The 26,633-nt window shown below is 42.8% G+C and overlaps 2 protein-coding genes across 2 annotated transcripts; one reads left to right on the top strand and one right to left on the bottom strand.

Annotated features, from left to right (window-relative positions):
* Positions 1-2,707: 2,707 nt before the first annotated feature.
* Positions 2,708-3,312, top strand: LOC117083129 (mitochondrial import receptor subunit TOM6 homolog). The gene has a single exon (XM_033210454.1). The coding sequence runs from the start codon at positions 2,738-2,740 to the stop codon at positions 2,960-2,962; it is 225 nt and encodes a 74-aa protein (XP_033066345.1). The 5' UTR covers positions 2,708-2,737; the 3' UTR covers positions 2,963-3,312.
* Positions 3,313-24,219: 20,907 nt separating this feature from the next.
* Positions 24,220-26,091, bottom strand: LOC117083125 (leucine-rich repeat-containing protein 37A3-like). The gene has a single exon (XM_033210441.1). The coding sequence runs from the start codon at positions 26,019-26,021 to the stop codon at positions 25,437-25,439; it is 585 nt and encodes a 194-aa protein (XP_033066332.1). The 5' UTR covers positions 26,022-26,091; the 3' UTR covers positions 24,220-25,436.
* Positions 26,092-26,633: the final 542 nt, after the last annotated feature.

Below are 26,633 nucleotides of genomic sequence, written 5' to 3'. Positions count from 1 at the left end.
CCACCGCGCCCGGCCTAGTGTTATTCTTATCTGAATATTTGTTTTAAACAACAGGATTTAAACTTACAGGAAAGCCTAAATACAAACCTCTGCACGTTAACCCTATATACATTTTCCTATGCTGTCACTTACATATTTGAATGTACTGCTTTCAACTTCAAAACAAGCAGTCTCCCCCAGGTCTCCCATCATGTTCTGAAATCCTAACTTCTATTACCTAATACAAGGCTACAAATTATGTTCGTTGGATGGTTGGGAACAAAGCATGTGCCATAAAAATAAGGAAAATGTGAATGTGTACATTTGCTAAGTTTTTTGCCACTATCTTGGCCTCTTAAATTGTGGTAGCAGCTATCGTTCACATTGATATAGTACATTGATATTGATATTGTTCACATCGTATGGGTCTGGGGGAGACAGAAAGGGAGGCAAAGGGAGAAAGAGACAGAGAGAGAGAGAGAGTCAGAGAGCGCGTGAGTGCCCAGGAGGCAGGAGAGAGGTGAGTCCTATTGCCCCCAGAAGGAAGCTGGGAGCTTCTAACCGAGGCTGTACCCCTCACTCACGTATATATTTGTAGTACAAGGAAGCATTTCTAAGCAATTGTTCATTGCTTTGCACAAAATAGCCGCTTAATATTTGAAATCATGCAGACTGTGTTGTCTGATCACAATGGAATGAAACTAGAAATCAGTAACAGAAAGATAGGAAAATATCAAAACACTTGGAAATTAAACAACACACTTCTAAATAATCCAACGGTCAAGGAGGAAGTTTCAAAGAAGAGCAAAAATACAGAATTTGTGGAACATGGCTGAAGGGGAGCTGAGAGGGATAATTTATAGCCATTAAGGTATAATTAGAATAATCTAATAATAAATAATCTAAGCTCCTGCCTCGAGAACCTAGAAAAAGAAGAAAAAAATAAATTCAAGGCAAAAAGAAAAAAGAATATGGTAAAGACAAGTGAATATACCAAATAAACTGAATATAGAACCTAATTCATAAAATCAATACAAAAATTTGATTTTTTTAAAAGGATAAAATAATTGGCAAACCTCTCACAGGGAAAAAAAAAAGATACAAATTACTAATGTTACAAAATAAAATGAAATGGACTGGTGCGGTGGCTCACGCCTGTAATCCCAGAACTTTGGGAGACTGAGTTGGGCGGATCACTTGAGGTTAGGAGTTTGAGACCAGCCTAGTCAACATAGTGAAACCCTGTCTCTACTAAAAATACAAAAATTAGCCGGGCATGGTGGCGGGCACCAGTAATCCCAGCTACTCAGGAGGCTGAGGCAGGAGAATCGCTTGAACCTGGGAGGTGGAGGTTGCAGTGAGCCGAGATTATGCCACTATACTCCAGCCTTGGTGACAGAGTGAGACACCGTCTCAAAAAAAAAAAAAAAAAAAAAAGAAGAAGAAGAAATGGGAGATATATATTCTACAGACATTAAAGAGATAATTAGGAAATACTAAAACTAATTCTACATAAATTCAACAACTTAGATGAAATGGAACAATTCCTCAAAAAAATGAAAATAACCTACCACGATTCATCCAAAATGTAGTGAATAATAAGAACAGCCCTATGCCTATTAAGAAAATTAAATTTGGCCGGGCGCGGTGGCTCAAGCCTGTAATCCCAGCACTTTGGGAGGCCGAGGCGGGCGGATCACGAGGTCAGGAGATCGAGACCCTCCTGGCTAACACGGTGAAACCCCGTCTCTACTAAAAATACAAAAAAACTAGCCGGTCGCGGTGGCGGGCGCCTGTAGTCCCAGCAGGAGGCTGAGGCGGGAGAATGGCGGGAACCCGGGAGGCGGAGCTTGCAGTGAGCCGAGATCGCGCCACTGCACTCCAGCCTGGGCGACACAGCGAGACTCCGTCTCAAAAAAAAAAAAAAGAAAATTAAATTTGTACTTAAAAATTCACAAGAAGTTTCCAGACCCAGATGATTTCACTAACGAATTCTACCGGTTAAAAAATAATTAACACCAGCCGAGCACAGTGGCTCACGCCTGTAATCCCAGCACTTTGGGAGGCCGAGGCGGGCGGATCATGAGGTCAGGGGATTGAGACTATCTTGGCTAACATGGTGAAACCCCATCTCTACTAAAACACAAAAAATTAGCTGGGTGTGGTGACGCTTGCCTGTAATCCCAGCTACTTGGTAGGCTGAGGCAGGGGAATCGCTTGAACCTGGGAGGTAGAAGTTGCAGTGACCTGAGATTGCACCACTGTACTCCAGCCTGGAGATAGAGTAAGACTCCATCTCAAAAAAATAAAAATAAATAAATATAAATAAATAAATAAAAATAATGAAAACTGCTGGGCATGGTGGCTCACGCCTGTAATTCCAGAACTTTGGGAGGCAAACGCGGGCGGATCACAAGGTCAGGAGATCGAGACCATCCTGGCCAACATGGTTAAACCCCACCTCTACTAAAAATACAAAAATTAGCTGAGCATGCTGGCACACGCCTATAATCCCAGCTACTTGGGAGGCTAAGGCAGAGGAGGCTGAGGCAGGAGAATGGCTTGAACCTGGGAGGCAGAGGTTTCAGTGAGCCAAGATCATGCCACTGCACTCTAGCCTGGGCGACAGAGTGAGACTCCATCTAAAAAAATAATAATTATTATTATTATTGACACCAATTCTACCTAAACTCTTTCAGAAAATAGAAGAGAACATTGCTCGGGTTCCTCCACCGAGGCCCATGCGAAGCTGCCTGCTATGGCTTCCAGCTGGGTTCCAGTGAGCGCTGCTGGCTGGGCTAATGAAACTCCCGAAATACTGGACAACGTGGGAGATTGGCTTTGGGGCATCTACCGCTTTGCCACTGATAGGAATGACTTCCGGAGGAACTTGATACTAAATTTGGGACTCTTTGGTGCGGGAGTTTGGCTGGCCAGGAACTTGAGTGACATTGACCTCATGGCACCTCAGCCAGGGGTGTAGCCAAGTAGACAAATGGAATCCTGTGCTGAACCCGAACCTTCCAAAAAACAGCCTACAATCTGTGACCACCACAAGATGTGCCCTGATGGCAGCTGAAGTTTGATACAGATGGGCACTTTTCTTCCCTCTCCCTGCCTAGTTTCCTTTTGTTCCTTGAGTCCACGCAGAATTCCATTCTCTGGTCGGCAGACAGGCTTAAGCTAAAGTGTTGCCTCTGTTCTATAAAGTTCTGTACATAGTTCCCAAGCTTCTGCAGGGGGTGATCTTTGCTCTTGTCCTGAGAAATAACAGTGCTGTTTTAATAAACATTTGAAATAAATACCGCACACAAAGGCAAAAAAAAAAAAAAAGAAGAGAACATTGCTCAATTATTTTAAGTTAGTATTTACTGTGACACCAAAACCAAAGAAAACACACAAAAAACAGGAGAAAATTGCCAACCAATACACATCATAAAGATGCAAAATCCTTAAGAAAATATTAGCAAATATAATTAATCAATATATAAGAATTACACAACATGACAAAGTGGGGTTTATTCCAAGGATGCATAGCTGATTGATATTTAAAAATTAATCAATGTAGTCTACTATACTAAAAGGCTAAAAAAAAAAAAGAATCATGTCAATTAATTTCAGAAAAACAGCATTTGACAAAATTCAACACCAATTCATAATAAAATTCAGATAAAATAGGCATATGGAGAGAATTTCCTCAATTTGATTTAAAAAACTGCCAAAAAATTACAGTTAACACTATAAAGTGCTGGGATTACAGGTGTGAGCCACTGCACCAGGCCTTCTTTCTTTTTTTTTTTTTTTTCGAGACAGAGTCTCAGTCTACTGCCCAGGATGGAATGCAGTGGCGTGATCACAGTTCACTGCAACCTTGACTTCCATGGGCTCAGGTGATCCTCCTATCTCAGCTTTCCGAGTAGCTGGGCCTACAGGTGCATGCCACCACTCCTGGCTACGTTTTTGTAGATAGGGGTTTTCCCATGTTGCCCAGGCAGGTTTCAAACTCCTGGGCTCAAGTGACTCCTCTGCCTCGGCCTCCCAAAGTGCTAGGATTACAGGCATGAATCACCATGCCCAGGCCTTGAATGGTTTTACAGGGTTATTCTTATCTGAATATTTGTTTTAAACAACAGGATTTAAACTCATAGGAAAGCCTAAATACAAACATCTGCATGTTAACCCTATTTACATTTTTCTATGCTATCACTTACATTTTTGAATGCACTGCTTTAAACTTCCAAACAAGCAATCTCTGTCTGGGTGTACTGGCTCACGCCTGTAATCCTAGCACTTTGGGAGAACGAGGCAGGTGGATCACGAGGTCAGAAGTTCAAGACCAGCCTGGCCAAGATGGTGAAACCCCATCTCTACTAAAAATACAAAAATTAGTTGGACATGGTGGTGGGTGCCTGTAATCCCAGCTACTTGGGAGGCTAAGGCAGGGAATTTCTTGAACCCGGAAGGTGGAGGTTATAGTCAACTGAGATTTCACCACTGCACTCCAGGCTGGGCAACAGAGCAAGACTCCGTCTGAAAAAAAAAAAAAGAAGCAGTCTCCCCCAGGTCTCCCATCATGTTCTGAAATCCTAACTTCTATTACCTAATACAAGGCTACAAATTATGTTAGTTGGTTGGTTGAGAACAAAGAGTGTGCCATAAAAATAAGGTAAATGTGAATGTGTACATCAGTTTGCTAAGTTTTTTGCCACTGTCTGGCCTCTTAAATTGTGGTAGCAGCTATTGTTTACATTGATATATTACACTGATATTGATATTGTTCATATTGTATATATTTCTAGTACAAGGAAGCATTTCTAAAGGACCTTGTTCATTGCTTTGCACAAAATAGCCACTTAATATTTGTTGAATGAATTGCTGGCACTATCTCTGGTGTTTTAATTTTTATTTATTTATGTATTTATTTTTGATATGGAGTCTCACTCTGTCACTCAGGCTGGAGTGCAATGGCGCCATCTTGGCTCATTCTACCTCCACTTCCTGGGTTCAAGAGATTCTCCTGCCTCAGCCTCCTGAGTAGCTGGGGATACAGGCATGCGCCACCATGCCTGGCTAATTTTTTTGTATTTTTTTTTTTTTAGTACAGACATGGTTTCACCATGTTGGTCAGGCTGGTCTCGAACTCTGACCTCAGATGATCCACCCGCCTCAGCCTCCCAAAAGTGCTGGAATTACAGGCGTGAGCCACCGTGCCTGGCCTATCTCTGGTATTTTTAGTATGCTGTCAAGAACTTCATATATTTTTTGGATCACTTTAATTGTAAGGTTGTATCCAGACTGATGAAATGCTCTTGGAGGTAACTATCCTGAGAAGCGACTTCACTGATACATTAAAAGCAGTGACTAGCACGGAATAAGGATTAAAGTATATTAATCCAAAACATGTAAAATTGCATTAATGTTTTAACAACCTAAAGCAAAACTAATAAATCACATTAAAAAACTCTCACACTATTTTCCTTAGTAATTTACATTGTGTTACACACTTTTGCATGAATATGCATACAACTTTTCTTCTGTTTTTAAACTTTGCATTACATACAAATTCTTCCATATTATATGATCCTCATAAAAATTGTCGATTAAATGGCTGCATAAAAAACCATGCGGTTGGCTGGGTGCAGGGGCTCATGCCTGTAATCCCAGCACTTTGGGAGGCCGAGGCAGGCGGATCATGAGGTCAAGAGACTGAGACCATCTTGGCTAACATGGTGAAACCCTGCCTCTACTAAAAATATAAAAAATTAGCTGGGCTTTGTGGCACACGCCTGTAGTCCCAGCTACTTGGAGGCTGAGGCAGGAGAATCGCTTGAACCTGGGAGGCGGAGGTTGCAGTGAGCCGAGAACACGCCACTGCACTCCAGTCTGGCGACAGAGGGAGATGCCATTTCAAAAAACAAACAACAACAACAAAACCCCCAAAAAACCATGCAGTTTATGGATCATTATGCTGTTCCCTCATTTCTTTTTTGTTATTAATGGAATTTAGCAAAGAACATCTTCTGTACTACTATTTATTTTTCAAGAATAGGGCCAGGCATGATGGCTCACGTCTGTTATCCTAGCACTTTGGGAGGCCTAGGCAGGCAGATCACATGAGGTCAAGAATTTGAGACCAGTCTGGCTAACATGGTGAAATCCCGCCTCTACTAAAAATACAAACATTAGCTGGGGGTGGTGGCGAGCGCCTATAATCCCAGCTACTCAAGAGGCTGAGGCAGGAGAATCATGTGAACTTGGAAGGAAGAGGTTGCAGTGAGACAAGATCGCACCACTGCACTCCAGCCTGGGTGACAGAGTGAGACTCCAACTCAAAAAAAAATAAAATAAAATAAAATAAAATAAAATAAAATAAAATGGTGGTTGAATGAATCTCATAGTAATATTTTGATGTGTAAAGAATGGTACTGCTGGGCATAGTGGCTCATGCCTGTAATCCCACCACTTTGGGAGGCTGAGGCGGGTGGATCACAAGGTTAGGAGTTCGAGACCAGCCTGACCAACATGGTGAAACCCCCATCTCTACCAAAAAAAATAATAATAATAATACAAAAATTAGCCAGGCATAGTGGTAGCTGCCTGTAATCTCAGCTACTCAGGAGGCTGAGGCAGGAATCACTTGAACCCAGGGGGCGGAGGTTGCAGTGAGCCAAGATTGCACCACTGCACTCCAGCCTGGGCAACAGAGTGAGACTCTGTCTAAAAAAAAAAGTCCTGTTTTCATGTCCAATGCTATTTTCCTCAGAGACTTTTATACCTGAATGTATATAACTGATTTTACATAAGATTCCCATTCCTTAATGTTCTGCCTTATCTTTCCCAAGTTCCAGCTATTAATTTGGTAATTCCCTACATGTTGTCATTATAACTTACATATATACCCCCTTGGGGACATAAGCATATCCCCAAGGGAAAAGAAACACATAAACTTTTTTTTTCTTTTTTTTAAAGCTTTCTAACCCAGTCATCTCTGAAATCTGAGCCTGGACTAGATGAGGCTACTCACTTAAGAGAGGCCTTCAAAATGACTTTCCTATTAGGAGTATTCTGTTTTTGTGTGTGTTTGTTTTTTTGAGGTAGGGTCTTACTCTGTTGCCCAGGCTGGAGTGCAATGGCATAATCATGGCTCATTGCAGTCTTGACCTCCTGGGCTCCAGTGATCCTCCCACCTTGGTGTCCCAAAGTGTGAGAATTATAGGCGTTAACCAGCATGCTCAGCCCCTATTCTGTTTTATTTTTTCAGTTATTTTACTTCATTTTAAACGTTTAGTTACTTTTTAAAAAATAAATGTTTACAGTCAATGTCAATGTTTAACATGGCAAGGAAAACAATAAAATGAACATCCATGTACCTGCTTAAAAAAAATCATTACCAGTATATTGATTTTCTTTGTATTTTTGTGATAGTCTCAGTCTGCTGTCCAGGGTGGAATGCAGTGGCACTGGAAAACAGTGGCGTGATCACAGCTCATTGCAACCTTGACCTCCGTGGGCTCAGGTGATCCTCCTATCTCAGCCTTCCAAGTAGCTGGGCCTATAGGTGCATGCCACCACTCCTGGCTAATTTTTTGTAGATGTGGGGTGTTGCCATATTGCCCCGGCTGGTTTCAAACTCCTGGGCTCAAGTGACTCCTCTGCCTCGGCCTCCCAAAGTGCTAGGATTACAGGCATGAGTCACCATGCCCAGGCCTTGAATGATTTTACAGTGTTATTCTTATCTGAATATTTGTTTTAAACAACAGGATTTAACCTTACAGGAAAGCTTAAATACAAACCTCTGCATGTTAACCCTATATACATTTTTCTATGCTGTCACATATTTGAATGTACTGCTTTCAACTTCAAAACAAGCAGTCTCCCCCAGGTTTCCCATCACGTTCTGAAATCCTAACTACTATTACCTAATACAAGGCTACAAATTATGTTCGTTGGGTGGTTGGGAACAAAGTGTGTGCCATAAAAATAAGGCAAATGTGAATGTGTACATCAGTTTGCTAAGTTTTTTGTCACTGGCCTCTTAAATTGTGGTAGCAGCTATTGCTCACGTTGATTTCTATATGTTTGTAGTACAGGGAAGCATTTCTAAAGGACCTTGTTCATTGTTTTGCACAAAATGACCACTCAATATTTGTTGACTGATTTGCTGGCACTATCTCTGGTATTTTTATTTTTATTTATTTATGTATTTATTTTTGATATGGAGTCTCGCTCTGTCACCCAGGCTGAAGTGCAGTGGCGTGATCTCGGCTCACTGCAACCTCCCATGTTCAAGCTATTCTTGTGCCTCAGCCTTCCTAATTGCTGGGACCACAGGCATGCACCACCACGCCCGGCTAATTTTTTTATATATATTTTTTAGTACAGACGGGGGTTTCACCAGGTTGGCCAGGCTGGTCTCGAACTCCTGACCTCAAATGATCCGCCCTCCTGGGTCTCTCAAAGTGTTGGAATTACAGGCATGAGCCACTGTGACCGGTCTATCTGTGGTATTTTTAGTGTGATGTCTAGAACTTCATATACTTTTTGGATTACTTTTAATTGTATATCTGTATCCAAACTGATGAAATGCTCTCAGAGGTAACTATCTGGAGAAGTGACTTCACTGATGCATTAAAAGAAATAACTGGCATGGAATAAGGATTAAAATATATTAATCCAAAACATTTAAAATTGCATTAATGTTATAATAGCCTAAAGCAAAACTAAGGAATCACATAAAAAATCCCCCACGCTGTTGTCAGTAGTTTACATTGTGCTACTTTCGCATGTATATGCATACAACTTCTATTCTGTTTTTAAACTCTGCATTACATATACATTCTTCCATAGTATATGATCTTCATAAAAATAGTTATATGGCTGCATAAAAAACCATGCGGTTCCTGGACCATTATCCTGTTCCCTCATTCCCCTTTTGTTATTAATGGAATATAACAAAGAACATCTTCTGTACGATTATTTGTCAAGAATAGGGCCAGTGAGGTGGCTCAGGTCTGTAATCCCAGCACTTTGGGAGGCCGAAGCGGGCAGATCGCTTAACGTCAGGAGTTCGTGACCAGCCTGGGCAACATGGGAAAACCTAAATGTCTCTACTAAACATGTCTCCACTAAAAATACAAAAATTAGTGGCGCGTAGTGGTGCACACTTTTGGTCCCAGCTACTCCACAGGCTCAGGTGGGAGGATCACCTGAACCCGGGAAGTTGAGACTGCGGGGAGCCGTGATCGCACCACTGTAGTCCAGCCTGGACGACAGAGGGAGATCCTGTCCAAAAAAAAGAAAAAATATTTCTAGCAGTACAGTTACAAGGTCAAAGGATAAGGTACACATTTTTAAAGAAAATTTCTTTCTCCTCCTGAGATAACGAAATACAGAAGTGTATTAACAACTCTTCATACATTACTCTCCAAGGTTTATCTTGTTAATCCTTTAAGACCTATCATCTCCCTATCCTTGGCTGCACCTGAAAAGAGCGGGAGTCGGCAGGTAACCCGATCTCCTCCACCAGGTGAGTTCCGGATGGAGGTGTCAACTACAAGACTAGGAGCAGAGCACTCCTGGGGTTTTGCTGGAACCATCGGCGTGGGAATGCGGTCTCTTCTCTCGTCCGAAAGACGCCAAGTTCCCGGGAGGCAGCGGACTCGGTTCTAACCTTCCTCGCCCCAGTCTCTCGGAGCGCCCTGCACGCAGTGGGCGTCTAATAAATGCAGTCGGCCCTGTTGGGACAAAAGCTCTCCCTTAAGTGGACCGGACACTAAATCCCTCCAGGTGTCACAGAGCTGCCGCCCCCGCCGCCACTTTGCTCCCTGCCTGCTCCCTCCACGCGTTCCGCGTGGGACCCTCGGCGGCAACTCACACCCTCTCAGACAGACAGCCGGTGCCCGCCCCGGGCACCCTGCGCGCGCCCGCCGACCCCGCCCTGGCCCCGCCCCGCTGGCCCCGCCCCGCCCGCCGGCCCCGCCTCCCGTCTCCTCCCCGCCCCCCGGAGCCGACGAGTGGCGGCGGCGGCCCCAGGTCCCGGGTCCCTCAGACAAGAGGGCGGGTGGAGGAGGAAGCGGCCGAGCCCAGAGTCCTGCTCCGGCGTCGCCGAGCACCGTCCGCCTCAGCCGACCAGCCGCGTCGGCTACTGGGCCTCGCCGAGACGAGAGGAGGGAAAGGCCGCGGCGCCCGCGAGGAGGCGGCGGGGGCGCGGGCGGAGGCGGCGCGGGCGGCCGCGGCTGCCGCTTTGTTGTGCGGCCCGGGCCGAGGAAGGAGAAGTGGGAGGAGGGGGGAGTCGGCGTCCCGCTCCCTCCGCGGCTCATGGCGACGACGCTTGGCACATCCGGGACCCTCCGGCCGTGGCGGCCGCGGCGCCGGCTGCTCGGGCCCCAGCCCCGGCCGCTGTGGTGACTCCGCCGCGCCTCGCCGTCGCCCCCGTCCCCGTCCCGCCCGCTGCCCCCGCCGCCGGGGACATGTCTAACCCCGGAGGTCGGAGGAACGGGCCCGTCAAGCTGCGCCTGACAGGTGAGGGGGGGGCGGCGGGCCGGGCCGGGCAGCCGCGGGGTGGGCGAGCTAGCGGGGGGTGCCTGTGGCCTTAGGAAGGGCCAGGGTCGCGATCAATGGTGAGTTGGGGGTCGGAGGAGTGGGATGGCCTAGTTCAGGGAGAGTAATTGGAAAACCACTTGCTCCGGTTTGGACATTCTTTAAAAAGCCGAGGATGACTCGGGGCGGGGGTGGGGGTGGTCTTTTGTGGAAGGGAGGATACACCGGTTCGCATCGCAGGCGGATTTCAGGTCGGAAAGTCTTGGTCAAGGAGCCCGACGCTGCCTCCCGGGTCTCGTGGAGCAGCACCTGGGCTACCGCCCAGGTGGGATCGTGAAGGGGATGAAGAGCTCCCGTGGCGAGGCTTATTGAATCCGGTTGCTGACTGCGCGCAGTAAACACTCCTTAAAGATGGAGCGCTTAACGGGAGGGTGTGCGTGTGTGTTCCCGGGTTGTTACCTTGCACACCCACTTAGGCCCGCATGAAAAACCTTTACTCCCCGCCGCCGGCCACCGCTGCCGGGCCCACACACCTTGAACTCACGTCTCTCTGAGGAGAGGAGACAGGTTGACTTTTCCGGTGTGCCTGTCTGATCCGACGGCTCGGGCTCATTGTACACTGTGTTTTGGAAGTGTCTGATTGTAGGGTGGCGTGTTTGGGGTTGTTCCTTGTAGGCCGCAGAACTTGTGTCTCACTTCTAACTCCAGACCTGCTTTAAAAACACACTTTTGGGGGGGGGAGGGGGTACATTTCTAAGTATGTCCTCATACAAACTTCGGAGCAAACTTTCTGTGACTCTCCCCACCCTCCCCCTTCCTTTTTCTAAATGGAAAAGAATGTCCGGAGGGGTTGCCAGATAGAAGACTACACTTACAAAGTGTTTATGATTCCAGGTGCATGAAATCTTTAATATTACAGGTACGTTTTACTTACAGTGCCATTTTTGGTATTCTTACATGGACATGCCACCCCCATTTTAGGAAAACTTGTATTTGGTTTGAAAAGGATTTGAAATCACGGCGTTATCCTACCTTCACTATTTACCCCTGATAAATTGTCCACGTTTATATTCGGGTGAGTGGTGAGAAAGATAATTTTCCGTAGAGGATTTGTGTGTGCGTGCACGTGGACGAATAAACTGTAATTATGTTTGCCCACACTAGACTTTGAGATTTATTTGGACTAATTTTGTAGTTGGATGCTTATGTGTCACATCTCAGTCCACTGGCTGAACTTGCTGGGTGAAAACTTGCAGTGAATTTGGTATTTGAGAATTTAGCTTGAATGTATGCTGGCTGCAATTTAAATAATATATTACCTTCATGACAGTTTTCCTTTCCCTAGGGAAAATGGCAAGGAATCATTAACTGAGTGGTTCTTAATGGAAAACCTGGATTGCAGGATACTTGTATTCCCCTTTCTCCCCTGCTCCCCCCATTCAGTGTCCTTATATTGGGAGGAGACAATGGAAACCTTTATAGGGGATCTTTGTTGCTTTAGAGTTTATCTGTTGCTGTTGCTATCTGGAGTCAGTGATCGTGGAAAGAACATGTGATCCCAGGTGTGCAGAAAGCATCAGAAATTGGCTGTTTCCATTTACTTTCCTCTGGGCTATATAGATGAGGGAAAAAATAGGGATTTTGATTTTCTTCAGATAAAGTTAGTTGAAGTTTTTAGTATGACTCAATAGATCTTAAAGTGTTTTTCTGTGGTTTCCGTACTACCTATGATACATTATAAAAATTTATAATTAAAGTTTGTTAAGAGGAAAGATTATGCTTATATTTTAGGGGAAGAGGGAGTATTGAACTACATTTATAGTGATTTTGTTTCAGGTTTTTCTGAGGAGTTTTAAATACCCTGTGTCCTCTTAATAGTAAAAACAGTTTGAGGTACTCTGAGTTTCTTACAACTATTTGTCTCTGAATAGTTTTCTCTTAAAATTTGACAAATATTAAAAACATTGTCCTTCCTTCTTTGGTTACAGTGGAGTCTCTTCTGTTTTGCCAGGAAAGTTAACATTTTTTTTTTTAATTTTTGTTCATCATTTACAAATTAGATGGTATAGATTTTAGCAAATAGATCTCAAGAGCTGGATTCAATTAGCAGCTTTTTAGGACATAAACATTAAAGGGTTAGATGGAAAAGATTGTTTTGACTGACTGGATAAATGACGGGGCTGTGTTTGATGTGCGTCCAGGAATTGGTCTGGAGCTGGTGCCCAACTTCTCAGTCCATCTTGAGAAGCCAAATAAAATATTTAACCTAGGCCTCATTTTGTTTTAAAAAAAAGTTGATTCTTTGTTAAGACCTTAAGAAATGTTTGGCGTACCTTTAGACTAAGTGTTTAACAGTTCATTTAGATCTGGGTTCCCTAATAGAGGAAAAAAATCACTTTAAAAAAGATCTCACAGTGAATTTATATTTGGTTTACAATACACTTGGGTTGTAAGGTGTTTTAAAATTATTATTCTTTGCTTTAAGTTAATACCATATTAGTATTTTAAATTTATAGAGTACCTTTGATTTCAAGATGTTGTATAAACTTTAGTTAGTTGATAATAACCTTATTGTGGAATTGCCCCTTTACTGAAAGGTATAAACATTTCTTACATGGTGACGCGCGCACACACACACACACATACACTCACACATACACACACTCACACACTCACTCATACACACTCTTTCTGAACAAGAGGAAATATTTGAACCATGAGATCTCTGCCCACAATTGATATTAGACCTTTCCACATATTATTCTTAAAACCACAGTCAGTGAACTGTTTGGTATTTGTCAATGCTAAGAAGGTGGGGCTAATTTAATAATTTGATCCCAAATTTTAGATTCCTCAGGCAATTGGGGGTTAGAATCTGATTTCATCCATCAAGCTACTTCTGTTCTTTATGACACCTTAACATATGATCATTAAAATGGGCTGTATGGTAACACTATCAACTTCAACTAATATTTCTATAACAAATTGATTACAAAATGTATCATTTATATATCATACTTATATGACTATTTGATACAGGTTTTTCTTACAATCGTTTGGATAGAGAAATATTCTTTACAGTAAAAACTTCGGGATAATTTTTTAGACCATTATTGTTTCTGAAAACCAAAGGCTGGAAAAAGCAGCTTAGTGTCGTAATTTGTAATATTTTAAATTCTTGGTTATGGAGAAGTAAAATAAGATCACTCCTCCAGAACATTTATTTCAGATCTTTTTGTACATTTAATGCTTTTGTATGCTGCTGCTCATGTTATTAATTTCAAAGCCCTTGGCAATAAGGAGGTTAAACTTGTCTATAATGTAAGGAAATTTAACTTTAAAAATTTCCCTTTAGATATGCTAGCATCTTAGTCTTGGTTCACTACATATTTTATCTATTCAAGGCTTTAAAAATTATAGCTTCATTCTGTTTCACAGGTTTTTAAGTATGCCTATACACCATAGTGACTTTATTTTTTGAGATGGAGTTTCGCTCTTGGCTGAAGTGTAATGGCTCAATCTTGGCCCACTGCAACCTCTGCCTCCCAGATTCAAGCAATTCTCCTGCCTCAGCCTCCTGAGTAGCTGGGATTACAGGAACCCACCACCATGCCTGGCTAATTTTTTTTTGTATTTTCAGTAGAGATGAAGTTTTGCCATGTTGACTAGGCTGGTCTCGAACTTCTGACCTCAGGTAATCTCCCTGCCTTGGCCTCCCAAAGTGATGGGATTATAGGCGTGAGCCACTGCACCCAGCCCATAATGACTTTTATATACTAGAGGTGTTAGTGATTTGAATGTCCCCAATTCATTTTATTTTCTTTGTCTCTGAGGAGGAAGCCAGTGTAGCTGAGCTCCTTCTTTTTCTCTTAAATTCTGTCTTCTAGTCTAATGCTCTTCAGGCAGGCAGTAGAACATGCCAACGTCCTTGATGTAGTTTGGTATTCATAGTAAAGTCTGTGTATTTTAGTCATCACTTTTACTTTTTTCTTGTTGGTTGAGCTGTTATTATCACAGCATACTAACATCTCATTTAGCATAATTCAGTTTTCAAGATAAATGAAGGGTCATACTTAGGCATACAAGATTTTTATTTTAGCCTTTTTTTTTTTTTTTTGGCAGAGTGTTATTCTGTTGCCTACGCTGGAGTTCACTGGCAACAGTGTGCAGTGAGCCATCCCAGCTCACTGCAGCTTTGACCTCCTGGCTCAAGTGATTTTCCCATGTTGGCTTCCCAAGTAGCTGGGACTCCAGGTACATGCCACCATGACTGGCTGAGTTTTTTTACTCCTCCCCCACCCCCCGTAGAGATGGGGTTTCTCCAGGTTGCCCAGGCTGGTCTGGAATTTCTGCACTCAAGGAGATCCTCCTTCTTCAGTCTTCCAAAGTGCTGGCATTACAGGTATTAGCCACCATGCCTGGCCTGTTTTAGCCTTTTTTAATGAGAGTCTTAAAGATGTAACACATCCTCCTCTTTTCAAATAGATCACACTTAGTAGAACTTAACGTTTTATTCATGATTCAATATAAAATGAATATAAATTATTGTTTTGTTGTAATATGTAACTGAGGATCTCATTGGGACCTGTAGAGAGGATTTCATCCTGGCTAAATGGTGATAGGTCGTTTAACTTTGTTCTTACTAGTTTTTCTTTTTGCGTTCATTTTTGTTTACTGATACTTTCTTTGTCTGAGAATGCTGAACCCTTGAAATACGCCATCGTAATCAGCATTGTACATGTTTCTGTATGATTGACATGTATGGAAAGTTTAAGTGCCAGATGCTGTGTTAAGTTCATATCTATTACCACTTTTAATTTTCATAGTAGCTCTAAGTGGTAGGAGAAATTGAAAGTTGGAGAAGTACATGTCACAACCGAAGTTGTCTAGAAAGCTTATTACAAGTTTATTAGAATTTGTGTGGAAAAATAAAATTGACGTATTCTGTTCACTCGGAATCGCCCTCGCCCCTAGCAATACTTGCGCATCTTTTAAGGCTCAACTCAAAGATTACTGTTATCCCTAGAACTTTCCCTGACCTGAGTTGAACTGTCCTCTGTGACTCTACGAAACTCTTCTTCTAGTATCAGACCTAACCCACTGATAGGCGTTTATTGTTCCTATGCTTTAAGTGCCATGAAGTCAGGATCCTTGTGTGAGCATGGATTAAGATGTTTTTGGCATTTTATTTAATGAATGCTGGAGAGCTATAAAGAGTTCCGAATAGTTCTGCATATGTTCTTTATGGCTAATGCATTGGGTATGAGTGGCAAGAGGTGAGGCTGTAGACAGTGACCAGCCTAGTTAGGACCTTGTTGTAGTTTGCCAAGATGTTCATTTTTTTAAAGGTGGTAGGAACCATTGCAGGATTTTAAGCGTTGATATATTTGCTGTTTAGACACAATTTGGGAGCAGTATGGAGGATGGACTGGAATGGGAGCCATGAAGACTGGTTTTAGGGTAACTGGTTAAGAAGATTCAACAGCAACCATCATTCGGATTTTTTTCTTGTTTGAATGTTTATTTCAAAAATTTTTATTACAAATAATTGCTGTAAACATCTTAGTGTAGATAACTTTGATTTTTTATTTATTTATTTTTATTTTTTATTTTTTTTGAGGCGGAGTCTTGCTCTGTCGCCCAGACTGGAGTGCAGTGGCCAGATCTCAGCTCACTGCAAGCTCCGCCTCCGGGTTCACGCCATTCTCCTGCCTCAGCCTCCCGAGTAGCTGGGACTACAGGCGCCCGCCACCTCGCCCGGCTAATTTTTTTTGTATTTTTTTTTTTTTTTTTTTTTTTGAGACGGAGTCTCGCTCTGTCGCCCAGGCTGGAGTGCAGTGGCCGGATCTCAGCTCACTGCAAGCTCCGCCTCCCGGGTTTACGCCATTCTCTCGCCTCAGCCTCCCGAGTAGCTGGGACTACAGGCGCCCGCCATCTCGCCCGGCTAATTTTTTGTATTTTTTTAGTAGAGACGGGGTTTCACCGTGTTAGCCAGGATGGTCTCGATCTCCTGACCTCGTGATCCGCCCGTCTCGGCCTCCCAAAGTGCTGGGATTACAGGCTTGAGCCACCGCGCCCGGCCTGATTTTTTTTTAAAGGATTTTTTTTTTTAGGATGCTTCCACAAAAATAGTTTTACTGAGTTTAAGTGTATGGATATTTTTAAGGTTTCATGATTAATTTTTCCTTTAGGCTGCTGCTTAAAGGAGTTGGGCCTATTTAACGCAGCAGTAAATAAAGATGTCCCTTTTCGCTATTCTGTTATAAGCATTAGCTAATTGCGTTTTAAATTTTTTGCTAATTTCATGGCATGTGCCATTTAAACATTCGTGAAGCAGGATATTTTCCTGTCTGTTTACTAATCATATTTATTTTCATTGACTTGTTTGGCCTTGTCCTAGTTATGTCAGAGCCTTAATGTTTTTCTTATTGATCTACCTGAGACTTACAATAATATTAATCTGTTGTCATATTTGCTAGAAACATTTCCATGGTGAATTATTTGTCTTTTAATATTGGTCATTGTTTGGACGTGTAGAAATGTGTTATCTTAGGAGTCAAAATCTGTCTAACTTTTGTTTTGTTTTCGTATTCTATACTTGGAAAGCCTTTTTCTTCAAGAAGTTTGATAAATAAGTACATTATATTTAGTGTTTTTAAAAAATGCTTTAATAAACTATTCCCCCTTCAACTGCTATTTGGCCATCTCGTCATTGTTTATTAACCAATTCTTCCTTTCCACAGTGATGTAGTATCTTTTCAGTTATGTTAATTATAATAGAGTCAGATATATCTCTTGTTCAGTGCTATACTGTTTTCATTATTATAGCTTTATAATTTAGTTCAATATTCTCATTAGGCCAGTTTTTTTAAGAGATGGAGTCTCGCTCTGTCACCCAGGCTGGAGTACAGTGGCGTGATCTTGGCTCACTACAGCCTCTGACCCCTGGGTTCAAGTGATTCTCCTGCCTCAACCTTGCTAGTAGCTGGGATTACAGGTGCATGCCACCACTCCCAGCTAATTTTTTTTGGGGTGGAGATGGGGTTACGTTGGTCAGGTTGGTCTCGAACTCCTGACCTCAAGTGATCTGCCCGCCTTGGCCTCCCAATTTTTTGTTGTTATTATTCTTATTTTTTTCTGCCACATAAATATTAAACTTGTTAAATTTAATAAGGGCTGGGTGTGGTGGCTCATGTCTGTAATCCCAGGACTTTGGGCAGGCTGAGGAGGGTGGATCATCTGAGGTCAGGAGTTTGAGACCAGCCTGACCAACCTGGTGAAACCTTGTCTCTACTAATAATACAAAAATTAGTTCAGCGTGGTGGCACATACCTGTAATCCCAGCTACTGGAGAGGCTGAGTCACGAGAATCGCTTGAACCCGGGAGGCGGAGGTTGCAGTGAGCCAAGATCATGCCACTGTAGTCCAGCCTGGGCGACAGAGTGAAACTGTGTCTCAAAAAAAAAAAAAAAAAAAAAGACATTTCGTTGGGATTATTATTAGAATTGCATGACTTTGGAAAAAGAGATATCTACGTTTATTTAGTTTTCTCACCCAGGAGCATGCTATGTTTTTATGTTTATTTAAGCTTTGGCCCATATTGCTCAGGATAGCTTTATAATTTTCTTCCTATGTTTGAATTTAATTTCAGATAATTATTTTTATTTGTGTGATTTACATTGTGTTTTCTAATCCTAGTTATTGCTTGTATTTAGGAATGCAGTTATATGTATTTTTGCTGGATCAGAACAATTTTGGCTGGGCATGGTGGCTCACGCCTGTTGTCCTAGCACTTTGGGAGGCCAAGGTGGGAGGATCACTTGAGTCCAGGAGTTTGAGACCAGCCTGGGCAACATAGTGAGACCTCATCTCTTTATTTATTTATTGTTTTTTGAGACGGAGTTTCACTCTTGTCGCCCAGGTTGGAGTGCAGTGGTGCCATCTCGGCTCACTGCAACCTCTGCCTCCCGGGTTCAAGCGATTCTTCGGCCTCAACCTCCTGAGTAGCTGAGATTACAGGCAAGCGCCACCATGCCCGTCTCATTTTTTTGTATTTTTCGTAGAGACGGGGTTTCTCCATGTTGACCAGGCTGGTCTCGAACTCCCAACCTCAGACGTCACTCTGCCTCCAGCTTGAGGCAGGGGCTGCAGAGCTTTCCTCTTCAACTTTCAGCTTGAGTTGGCAGGTGCACAGTCACAACCGTTAGGGTCCTAGAGCATTCATTTTCAGGAAGTAAATCTTCAGGACGTACTGAAGCATCTTCAGAATAGCAAATACAAAGAGGCTGACTCACGCTGACAGTTCTGTGATTCACATGATCATATTCAAGAAACAGCGAGGCCAATCAGATATCCATATGGAAAAATATGAGCTTTGACTTCTAACTCACACCACACACAAAAATTAATCCCAGGAAGATCATAAACCTAATTGTGAAAGATAAATCACTAAAGCTTTTAGAAGATAATATAGGCAAATATCTTCAGATCTTTGGGGGAGATGAATATCTCTTAAATGGGACAAAAACCAAGCAAACCATAAGCAAAAGACTGATAAACTGCACATCATTAAAAGAATCTGTTCAATAAAAATACCATTAGGAGATTTAAAAGTCAAGTCCTATAGACTAGAAAAAGATACTTTATATATATACTGTTTTTGTCCAATGAAAGACATATCTATAATATGCAAAGAGCTCCTTCAAATCAATACATACACATACAACTCAATTTAAGACTGGGATGACAACTTGGACAGACATTTTATAAAAGAGGATTGACTGGCCAATAAGCAAATGAAAAGGTATCATCTTTAGTCATCAAGGAAATGAAAATTAAAACCACTACACGTCTACCAGAGTGGCTAAAATGAAAAAGATTGGTAACACCATTGGTCAGGATAAAGAGCAACTAGAATGCTCATTTGTTGCCAATATGAATATAAATTGCACAAACACTTTAGAAAACTGTTTGGTGGTGGTATCTATTAAAGCTAAACATGCCAGGCATGGTGGCTCATGCCTGTAAACCTAGCACTTTGGGAGGCTGAGGCGGGTGGATCATGAGGTCAGGAAGTCAAGACTGTCCTGGCTAACACAGTGAAACCCCATCTCTACTAAAAATACAAAAAATTAGCTGGGCATGTTGGCACATGCCTGTAGTCTCAGCTACTCGGGAGGGTGAGGCAGGAGAATCACCTGAACCTGAGAGGCGGAGGTTGTGGTGAGCCAAGATCATGCCACTGCACTCCAGCCTGGGCGACACAGAGAGATTCCGTTTCAAACAAACAAACAAACCTGGAAACAACCCAAATATCTATTAATAGGATAATGGATAATAGGTTGTGATATATTTTTACAATGGAGTACTACAGAACAATGGAAAAGAATGAACTACAGTCTCATGCTATATGTACAGCTGAAGCTCACAGACGTAGTGTTCAGCGAAATAAGCCAGACACAAAAGAATATATACTGCATGATTCCATTTTATAGGCATGAGGTTCAACAACAGGAAAAACTAACGCATGGCGCCATAAGTCAGAATGGTGGTTTTCAAGGGGCACAATGACTGGGAGAAGGTACACAGGAGCCTCTGGTGGGCTAGACACGTTCTAGATCTTGATCTAGATGGTGGTCACAGGGTGCATGTCATATGTAAATACTCACCAAGGTGGACACTGAATATCTGGTACTTTAGATACATCATTCCTCAAAAAATTTTTAAAGGAGAAAGTGGGGCAATTCAATGGGGAAAGGATGGCCTTTTTTTACAAATGGTGCTGGTTCTACTGGGTATTTACATCCTCAATACGCAGAAGTTAACTCAAGGTGGACCACAGAGTCTCATGTAAGAGCTAAAATGATAACATTCTTAGAAGAAATAATGGAAGTAAATCTTTGTGACCTTGGATTAGGTAATGGGTACTTAGATACCACACCAAAAGCACAAGTGACAAAAGAAAAACTAGATAAATTGAACTACATCAGAATTAAAAGGTTTTATGCTGCCAACAATACCATTAAAAGTGAGCAGAATGGGAGAAAATATTTGTAAATCATGTATCTGGTAAGGGTCTAGTATTCAGAATATATACAATTTAAAGAACTAGCCTGGGCAACATGGTGAAACCTCATCTCTATACAAAATACAAAAAATTAGCCGGTCATGGTGGTGTGAGCCTGTAGTCTCAGCTACTCAGGAGGCTAAGGCAGGAGGAGCACCTGAGCCTGGGAAGTTGAGGCAGCATTGAGCTGAGATCATGCCACTGTACTCCAGCCTAGGTGACAGAGCAAGGGCCTGTCTCAAAAATAAATAAAAATAAAAAAGAGAAGAAAGAAAAGTACTATTATAATCCAACAATAAAAACAAAACAACATAATTTTAAGAATGGCAAAGGTAGGCTGAATGTGGCATGCTCTCGGCTCACTGCAAGCTCCACCTCCTGGGTTCTCGCCATTCTTCTGCCTCAGCCTCCCATGTAGCTGGGATTACAGGCACCCTCCACCATGTCCAGCTAATTTTTGTATTTTTAGTAGAGATGGGGTTTCACCATGTTGGTCAGGCTGGTCTCAAACTCCCAACTGTTAGGTCTGTCCGTGTGAGGAAAGTCCACCAACAGGCTGTGTGTGAGCAACAAGGTTGTTTATTTCACTTGGGTGCAAGTGGGCTGAGTCCACAAAGAGAACCAGCAAAGCGAGATAGGAGTGGGGCAGTTTTGTAAGATTTGGATAGGTAGTGGAAAATTACAGTTAAAGGTGGTTATCTCTTGCTGGCAGGGGAGGGGTCACAAGGTGCAGGGTGGAGAGATCATGAGACTCATTGTCCAGGGGAGGAATGTCACAAGGTCGATTGATTAGTTGGGGGTGGGACAGGAACAAATCACCAAGGTGGAATGTCATCAGTTAAGGAAAGAACTGCCTGTTTCATTTTTTTGGTGGTTCTTCAGTTGCTCCAGACCATCTGAATGTGTACCTGAAGGTCACAGGGGTTATGATGGCTTAGCTTGGGCTCAGGGGCCTGACATTGAGGATCCTTCTTTTTTTTTTTGTTTTGTTTTTTGTTTTTTTTGAGGTGGAGTCTCGCTCTGTCGCCCGGACTGGAGTGCAGTGGCCAGATCTCAGCTCACTGCAAGCTCCGCCTCCCGGGTTTACGCCATTCTCCTGCCTCAGCCTCCCGAGCAGCTGGGACTACAGGCGCCCGCCACCTCGCCCAGCTAGTTTTTGTATTTTTAGTAGAGACGGGGTTTCACTGTGTTAGCCAGGATGGTCTCGATCTCCTGACCTCGTGATCCGCCCGTCTCGGCCTCCCAAAGTGCTGGGATTACAGGCTTGAGCCACTGCGCCCGGCCGAGGATCCTTCTTTATCTTTCTCTGATGCCCTTCTATGAGAATGAATCTGTTTTGGAAGAAAATGAAATTAAGATTATCCATCACAACAACCACTATCTCCAAATCTGTATTCATTCATTCTATTCATTATAAGTCTCATCTACCTGATGAGATAACTTTTTTGAAGACAGGAATTGTATGCTGTTTAATAGTGCTTTGATTCTTCCACAGTTCAGTCATCCTTGATCTCTTGCAGGGGATTGGTTCTAGGATACCGCTGCCACACCATACCAGAATCTGTAGATGCTCAATCCCTTACATATAATGGTGCATATCTGCATATAACCAACACACATCCCCCATATACTTTATTTATTTACTTAGAGACAGGATCACCCTCTGTTGCTTAGGCTGGAGTGCAGTGTCACAATCACAGCTCACTGCAGCCTCAACCTCCTGGGCTCCAGTGATCTGCCCACCTCAGCCTCTTGAGTAGCTGGGACTACAGGTGTATACTACCACACCTGGTTAATTTTTTTTTATTTTTATTTTTAGTAAAGACAAGGTCTCACTATGCTGCCCAGGTTGGCCTCCCAAAGTTTTGGGATTACAAGTGTGAGCCACAGTGCCTGGCCCCATGTACTTTAAGTCATCAGTAATAAAATGTATAGATATTGTGCAATGGTGACAGTTGTTATACTGTACTTTCTATTTGTATTTTTATTGTTTCTTTTTTCAAATATTCAGCCTCGTCTAGTTGAATCTGAAGATGTGGACCTGCTGATGAAGAGGGCTGACTGTATCTAACTTAGGGTCTTGCATGCACCTGGCACTTAATACATTTTATTGACTGTTTTAGCTAACATTCAACAGACAATTCCAAATAAAAACCTCTTAAAAGTAGGTAAAAAAGGAAACCTTAGTCCTTCCTCTAAAGTGGCCAGAAAACCAGCCTGGGTAACATAGTGAGACCTTGTCTCTACAAAAAAGTTTTTAAAATTAGCTGCCTGCCTGTAGTCCCAGCCACTCAGGAAGCTGAGGCAGGAGGATCCCTTAAGCCCAGGAATTTGAGGTTACAGTGAGCTAGATCACAACATTGCTCTCCATCCTGGGTGACAACAAGGCCCTGAGGGAAAAAAAAAAAAAAGGAAAGGAAGGAAAGAATATAAGTATTGAAAAGGAAGAGACAAAACTATGATTATTTGCATATGAAATGATAAATGTTAGCCAAAGAAGTCTGAGAGATTCAACTGAGATTTTACTGGAAGTAATATGAGAATTCAGTACAGTGGCTATATACAAAATCAAGAGATTAGCACAAAAACCTCAACTACTTTTCCCATGCACCACCAATAACTAATTAGAAAATGGAAGAAAGATCCCATTTACAATGACAATACAAATGTATGAAGTATTTAGGAATAAAAATACAAAGATCTTTAACAAAAAATATGTAAGATCTATATGATGGAAACCCTAAAACTCTTCTGAAAGACATTAAAAAGAAATGAACACATGCCATGAGATAGCATGTTCCTATAATGTTGTATAGATGTCAATTCTCAAATTAATCTACAAATTTAACATAATCCTGTTCAAACCCCAAGATCGTTTTGGGTGGTGGCTGTTTTTGAGACAGGGTCTCGCTCTGTTGCCCAGGCTAGAGTGCAGTAGTATGACCACAGCTCACTGCATCCTCGACCTCCCAGGCCTCAAGCAATCCTCCCACTTCAGCTTCTGAAGTCTCTCATATTGTGTCCAAGAAATGGGGACAAATCTCACCAAGGAACTAGGCTCAGGAGGGCTGGAATATTCAGGGAAGGTTTCAAGCAGAAAGATGAACTTGAGTTGGCTTTTGAGAGATTCTTAGGATTCCCACAGGCAGAGTGAAATAAGGGAATTTTAGGTGGACAACGCATAGACAAAAGCAGAAATGCGGATGGTGTGACTGGGGTATGGTGAGGGGCTGCTCTGGCTGGAATGGAGGGCTGCCACAATAATGAAATGGTGAATGAGGCAAATAAGGTTGGATTGGTAGCATAGCGTCAAGGTTGCCAGCTTATTAAATCACTCTTCCAATATGCTAGCACTGGCCTGTTGGGAAAAGTAATGCATCATGTAATCAAACAAAAGGCAAACAGAGGCAAGTTCCAGGAATGGGCACTGTGAACAAGACTTGTCCCAGAGTAGCCAGATGTAGGCTTTAGACATGTTAATGCAGGCTGAGCATCTCTAATCGAAGGGGGAATGTCTCATATGGTGTCCAAGAAACAGACACATCTCACAGAGGGCCTGGACTCAGAAGGGGTAGAGTATGAGACATCATTCCCCCTCCCCTGTGAACTTAAAAATGTGGCCAACAATTTTTTTAAAAGATGGCTACTCTGTAGTGCTTTAACTGGACCTATTTAGGCAATGGCTTACACACTGGAGAAGGATGATACTATGGGAATCTAATAAATCTACAAGACAATGCTTCTCTCTTTTGGCTGTCTCCTTCCTCTCCAGGGTGATGACAACTCCGTGAGGGTGGAGATTATATGTCTCTCATCATTTCAGCAACAAGGAAATAAATTAGTGGCAGAGTAAGGGTGACTTGGTGAGTACATCCAATTGTTGACATAGTTTTGGGTAGGAGAAATTTTGCTATTATATCACCTTAACTTCTTAAAATGGTCTAATGGGATTAACTTGGTTTTGATTCACAGAGATCTCCTGGAAGCAAGGATCCTTTAAAAATCCTGGAATATACACTGCAGTAAAAGCATACCTCAGCCTTAAACTACTGAAGAAGAATGTCAAGTGGGAAAGTGGCTTTGGTTTTGAGTTTGTGGGATCTGAATCCACACAGACAGGACTGCATTTTGAAAACCTGAATTAATTATTGTCCTTACCTCAATAAGACAAAAAATTATAATCAAAATTATTAGCATTACAGTCACAGATATTGCCAAGATGAGTCTGTTGTTATAGCCATATCCTGGAACTTCTTTCGTGAGCTATAAAAAAAAAAAAAAAGGAAAGAACAATTAAAAAAAAAAAAAAAAGAATCAAAGCTAACTTTTCAAAACCCCAGTATTCCAGTTGAGTAGCTTACAGGTTCTTTTTTATTTTTTTTGAGACAGGGTTTCACTCTGTCACCCAGGCTGGAATACAGTGGTGCGATCACAGTTCACTACAGACTCTACCTCCCTGGGCTGAGGTGATCCTCCCACCTCAGCCTCCCGAGTAGCTGGGACTACAGGCACGTGTCACCACACCCAGCTAATTTTTGTATTTTTTGTGAAGACAGGGTTTCACTATGTTGGCCAAGCTGGTCTGAAACTCCTGACCTCAAGAGAACCACCCACCTCGGCCTCCGAAACTGCTGGGATTACAGGCGTGAGCCACCCCTCCCGGCCTACAGTTTATCTTGTACACTAATCTATTTCACTCTCTAAGTGAACAAAGTGGGAGATCACTGTTATGGCCAAAGTTACAAAGTGGGAGATCACAGTTATGGCCAAGACAAGCTATGGCCTGGGAGTCCCAGGTTCTCTTGTGTGGGCACTTTCCTGGCATATGCTAAATGATGGGAAAGTCTGGGTCTCATGTTTCTGTGTGGTCTTCTGCTCTTTCTGTTTGCTTTTTCTGGGTCTTTCTACTCTTTCTGGGTCTCATGTTTCTGTGTGGTCTTCTGCTCTTCTGCTCTTTCTGTTCCCTCTGGGCTTCCGTGCTTTCATTGATATAGTTCTCAGTTTTCCATTGGTCCGTATCCCATTCTGCCTTGGACGCCTTTACGTCCTGCTGCTCACTGAGGAGCTTCATCAGGAGGCCTGTCCTGGAGATGAACTTGGCACAGGTCACTTGCACATGGGTCTCAGAGCAGTCCGTCTTCAAGGTCCAGATAACATGAGAAACGAACCTTCTCACATCGTTGTTGGGAATGAGGGACCGTAGCTGCTGGGTTAGCTGAATTTCATACTGATCACCTGGGGATGAGAGCAGTGGGTAATTGAAGCTTTTGGGCTCGGGGGACAGGTCAGTGCCCACATTGTTGTATTCCCATTTTGTCTCAGTTTCTTTAACAGTTGGCTTTAAGTTGAATGCAGTCCCAGCGGAATCTGCCTCAGGAGGAGGATTGTAGTTTGTGTTTTCAGAGATGGTGCCTTCTGGCATAGTAGTGTTTTCCATAAAAAAGTTTTCTTCAGAGGCATTTTTTTTTTTTTTTGAGACAGAGTCTCGCTCTGTCGCCCAGGCTGGAGTGCAGTGACCGGATCTCATGTCACTGCAAGCTCTGCCTCCCGGGTTTATGCCATTCTCCTGCCTCAGCCTCCTGAGTAGCTGGGACTACAGGCGCCCGCCACCTCGCCCGGCTAGTTTTTTGTATTTTTTAGTAGAGACGGGGTTTCACCATGTTAGCCAGGATGGTCTCGATCTCCTGACCTGGTGATCTGCCCGTCTCGGCCTCCCAAAGTGCTGGGATTACAGACTTGAGCCACCGCGCCCGGCCACGAGGCATTTCTTACAGCTGTGTTTTTTACATTAGTGGTTTCTATAAACTGTTCTGAAGGAGCAAATACTTCCAGAAAAGGATTTTCTGGAGGACTCAGGTCTCCTGAGGATGAAAAAGCCTGTTGTGAAGAGGAATTTATGAGGCTCTTCGCTGCAGAGAACGGCGGCCTCTTTGTGAGCATCAGTCTATTGAGATAACTTTTCTTTCTCAACTTTTTAATCTTTTTGACCTTGGGTGTTCTGTGGGCCACACAGCAGTGAGTTTTATGAAAGCGGTATTTTTTTCTGAAA

Source organism: Trachypithecus francoisi, unplaced genomic scaffold, assembly GCF_009764315.1.
Source record: "Trachypithecus francoisi isolate TF-2019V2 unplaced genomic scaffold, Tfra_2.0 Contig00293, whole genome shotgun sequence".
In the NCBI taxonomy this organism is placed as follows: Eukaryota; Metazoa; Chordata; class Mammalia; order Primates; family Cercopithecidae; genus Trachypithecus; species Trachypithecus francoisi.
The sequence above is the reverse complement of the archived record's forward strand: the minus strand, read 5'-3'. Positions and strand labels throughout refer to the sequence as shown.

Excerpts from the sequence above, each read along its gene's own strand:
- LOC117083129 (XM_033210454.1), top strand. The coding sequence starts at position 2,738 with ATGGCTTCCAGCTGGGTTCCAGTGAGCGCTGCTGGCTGGGCTAATGAA.
- LOC117083125 (XM_033210441.1), bottom strand. The coding sequence starts at position 26,021 with ATGGAAAACACTACTATGCCAGAAGGCACCATCTCTGAAAACACAAAC.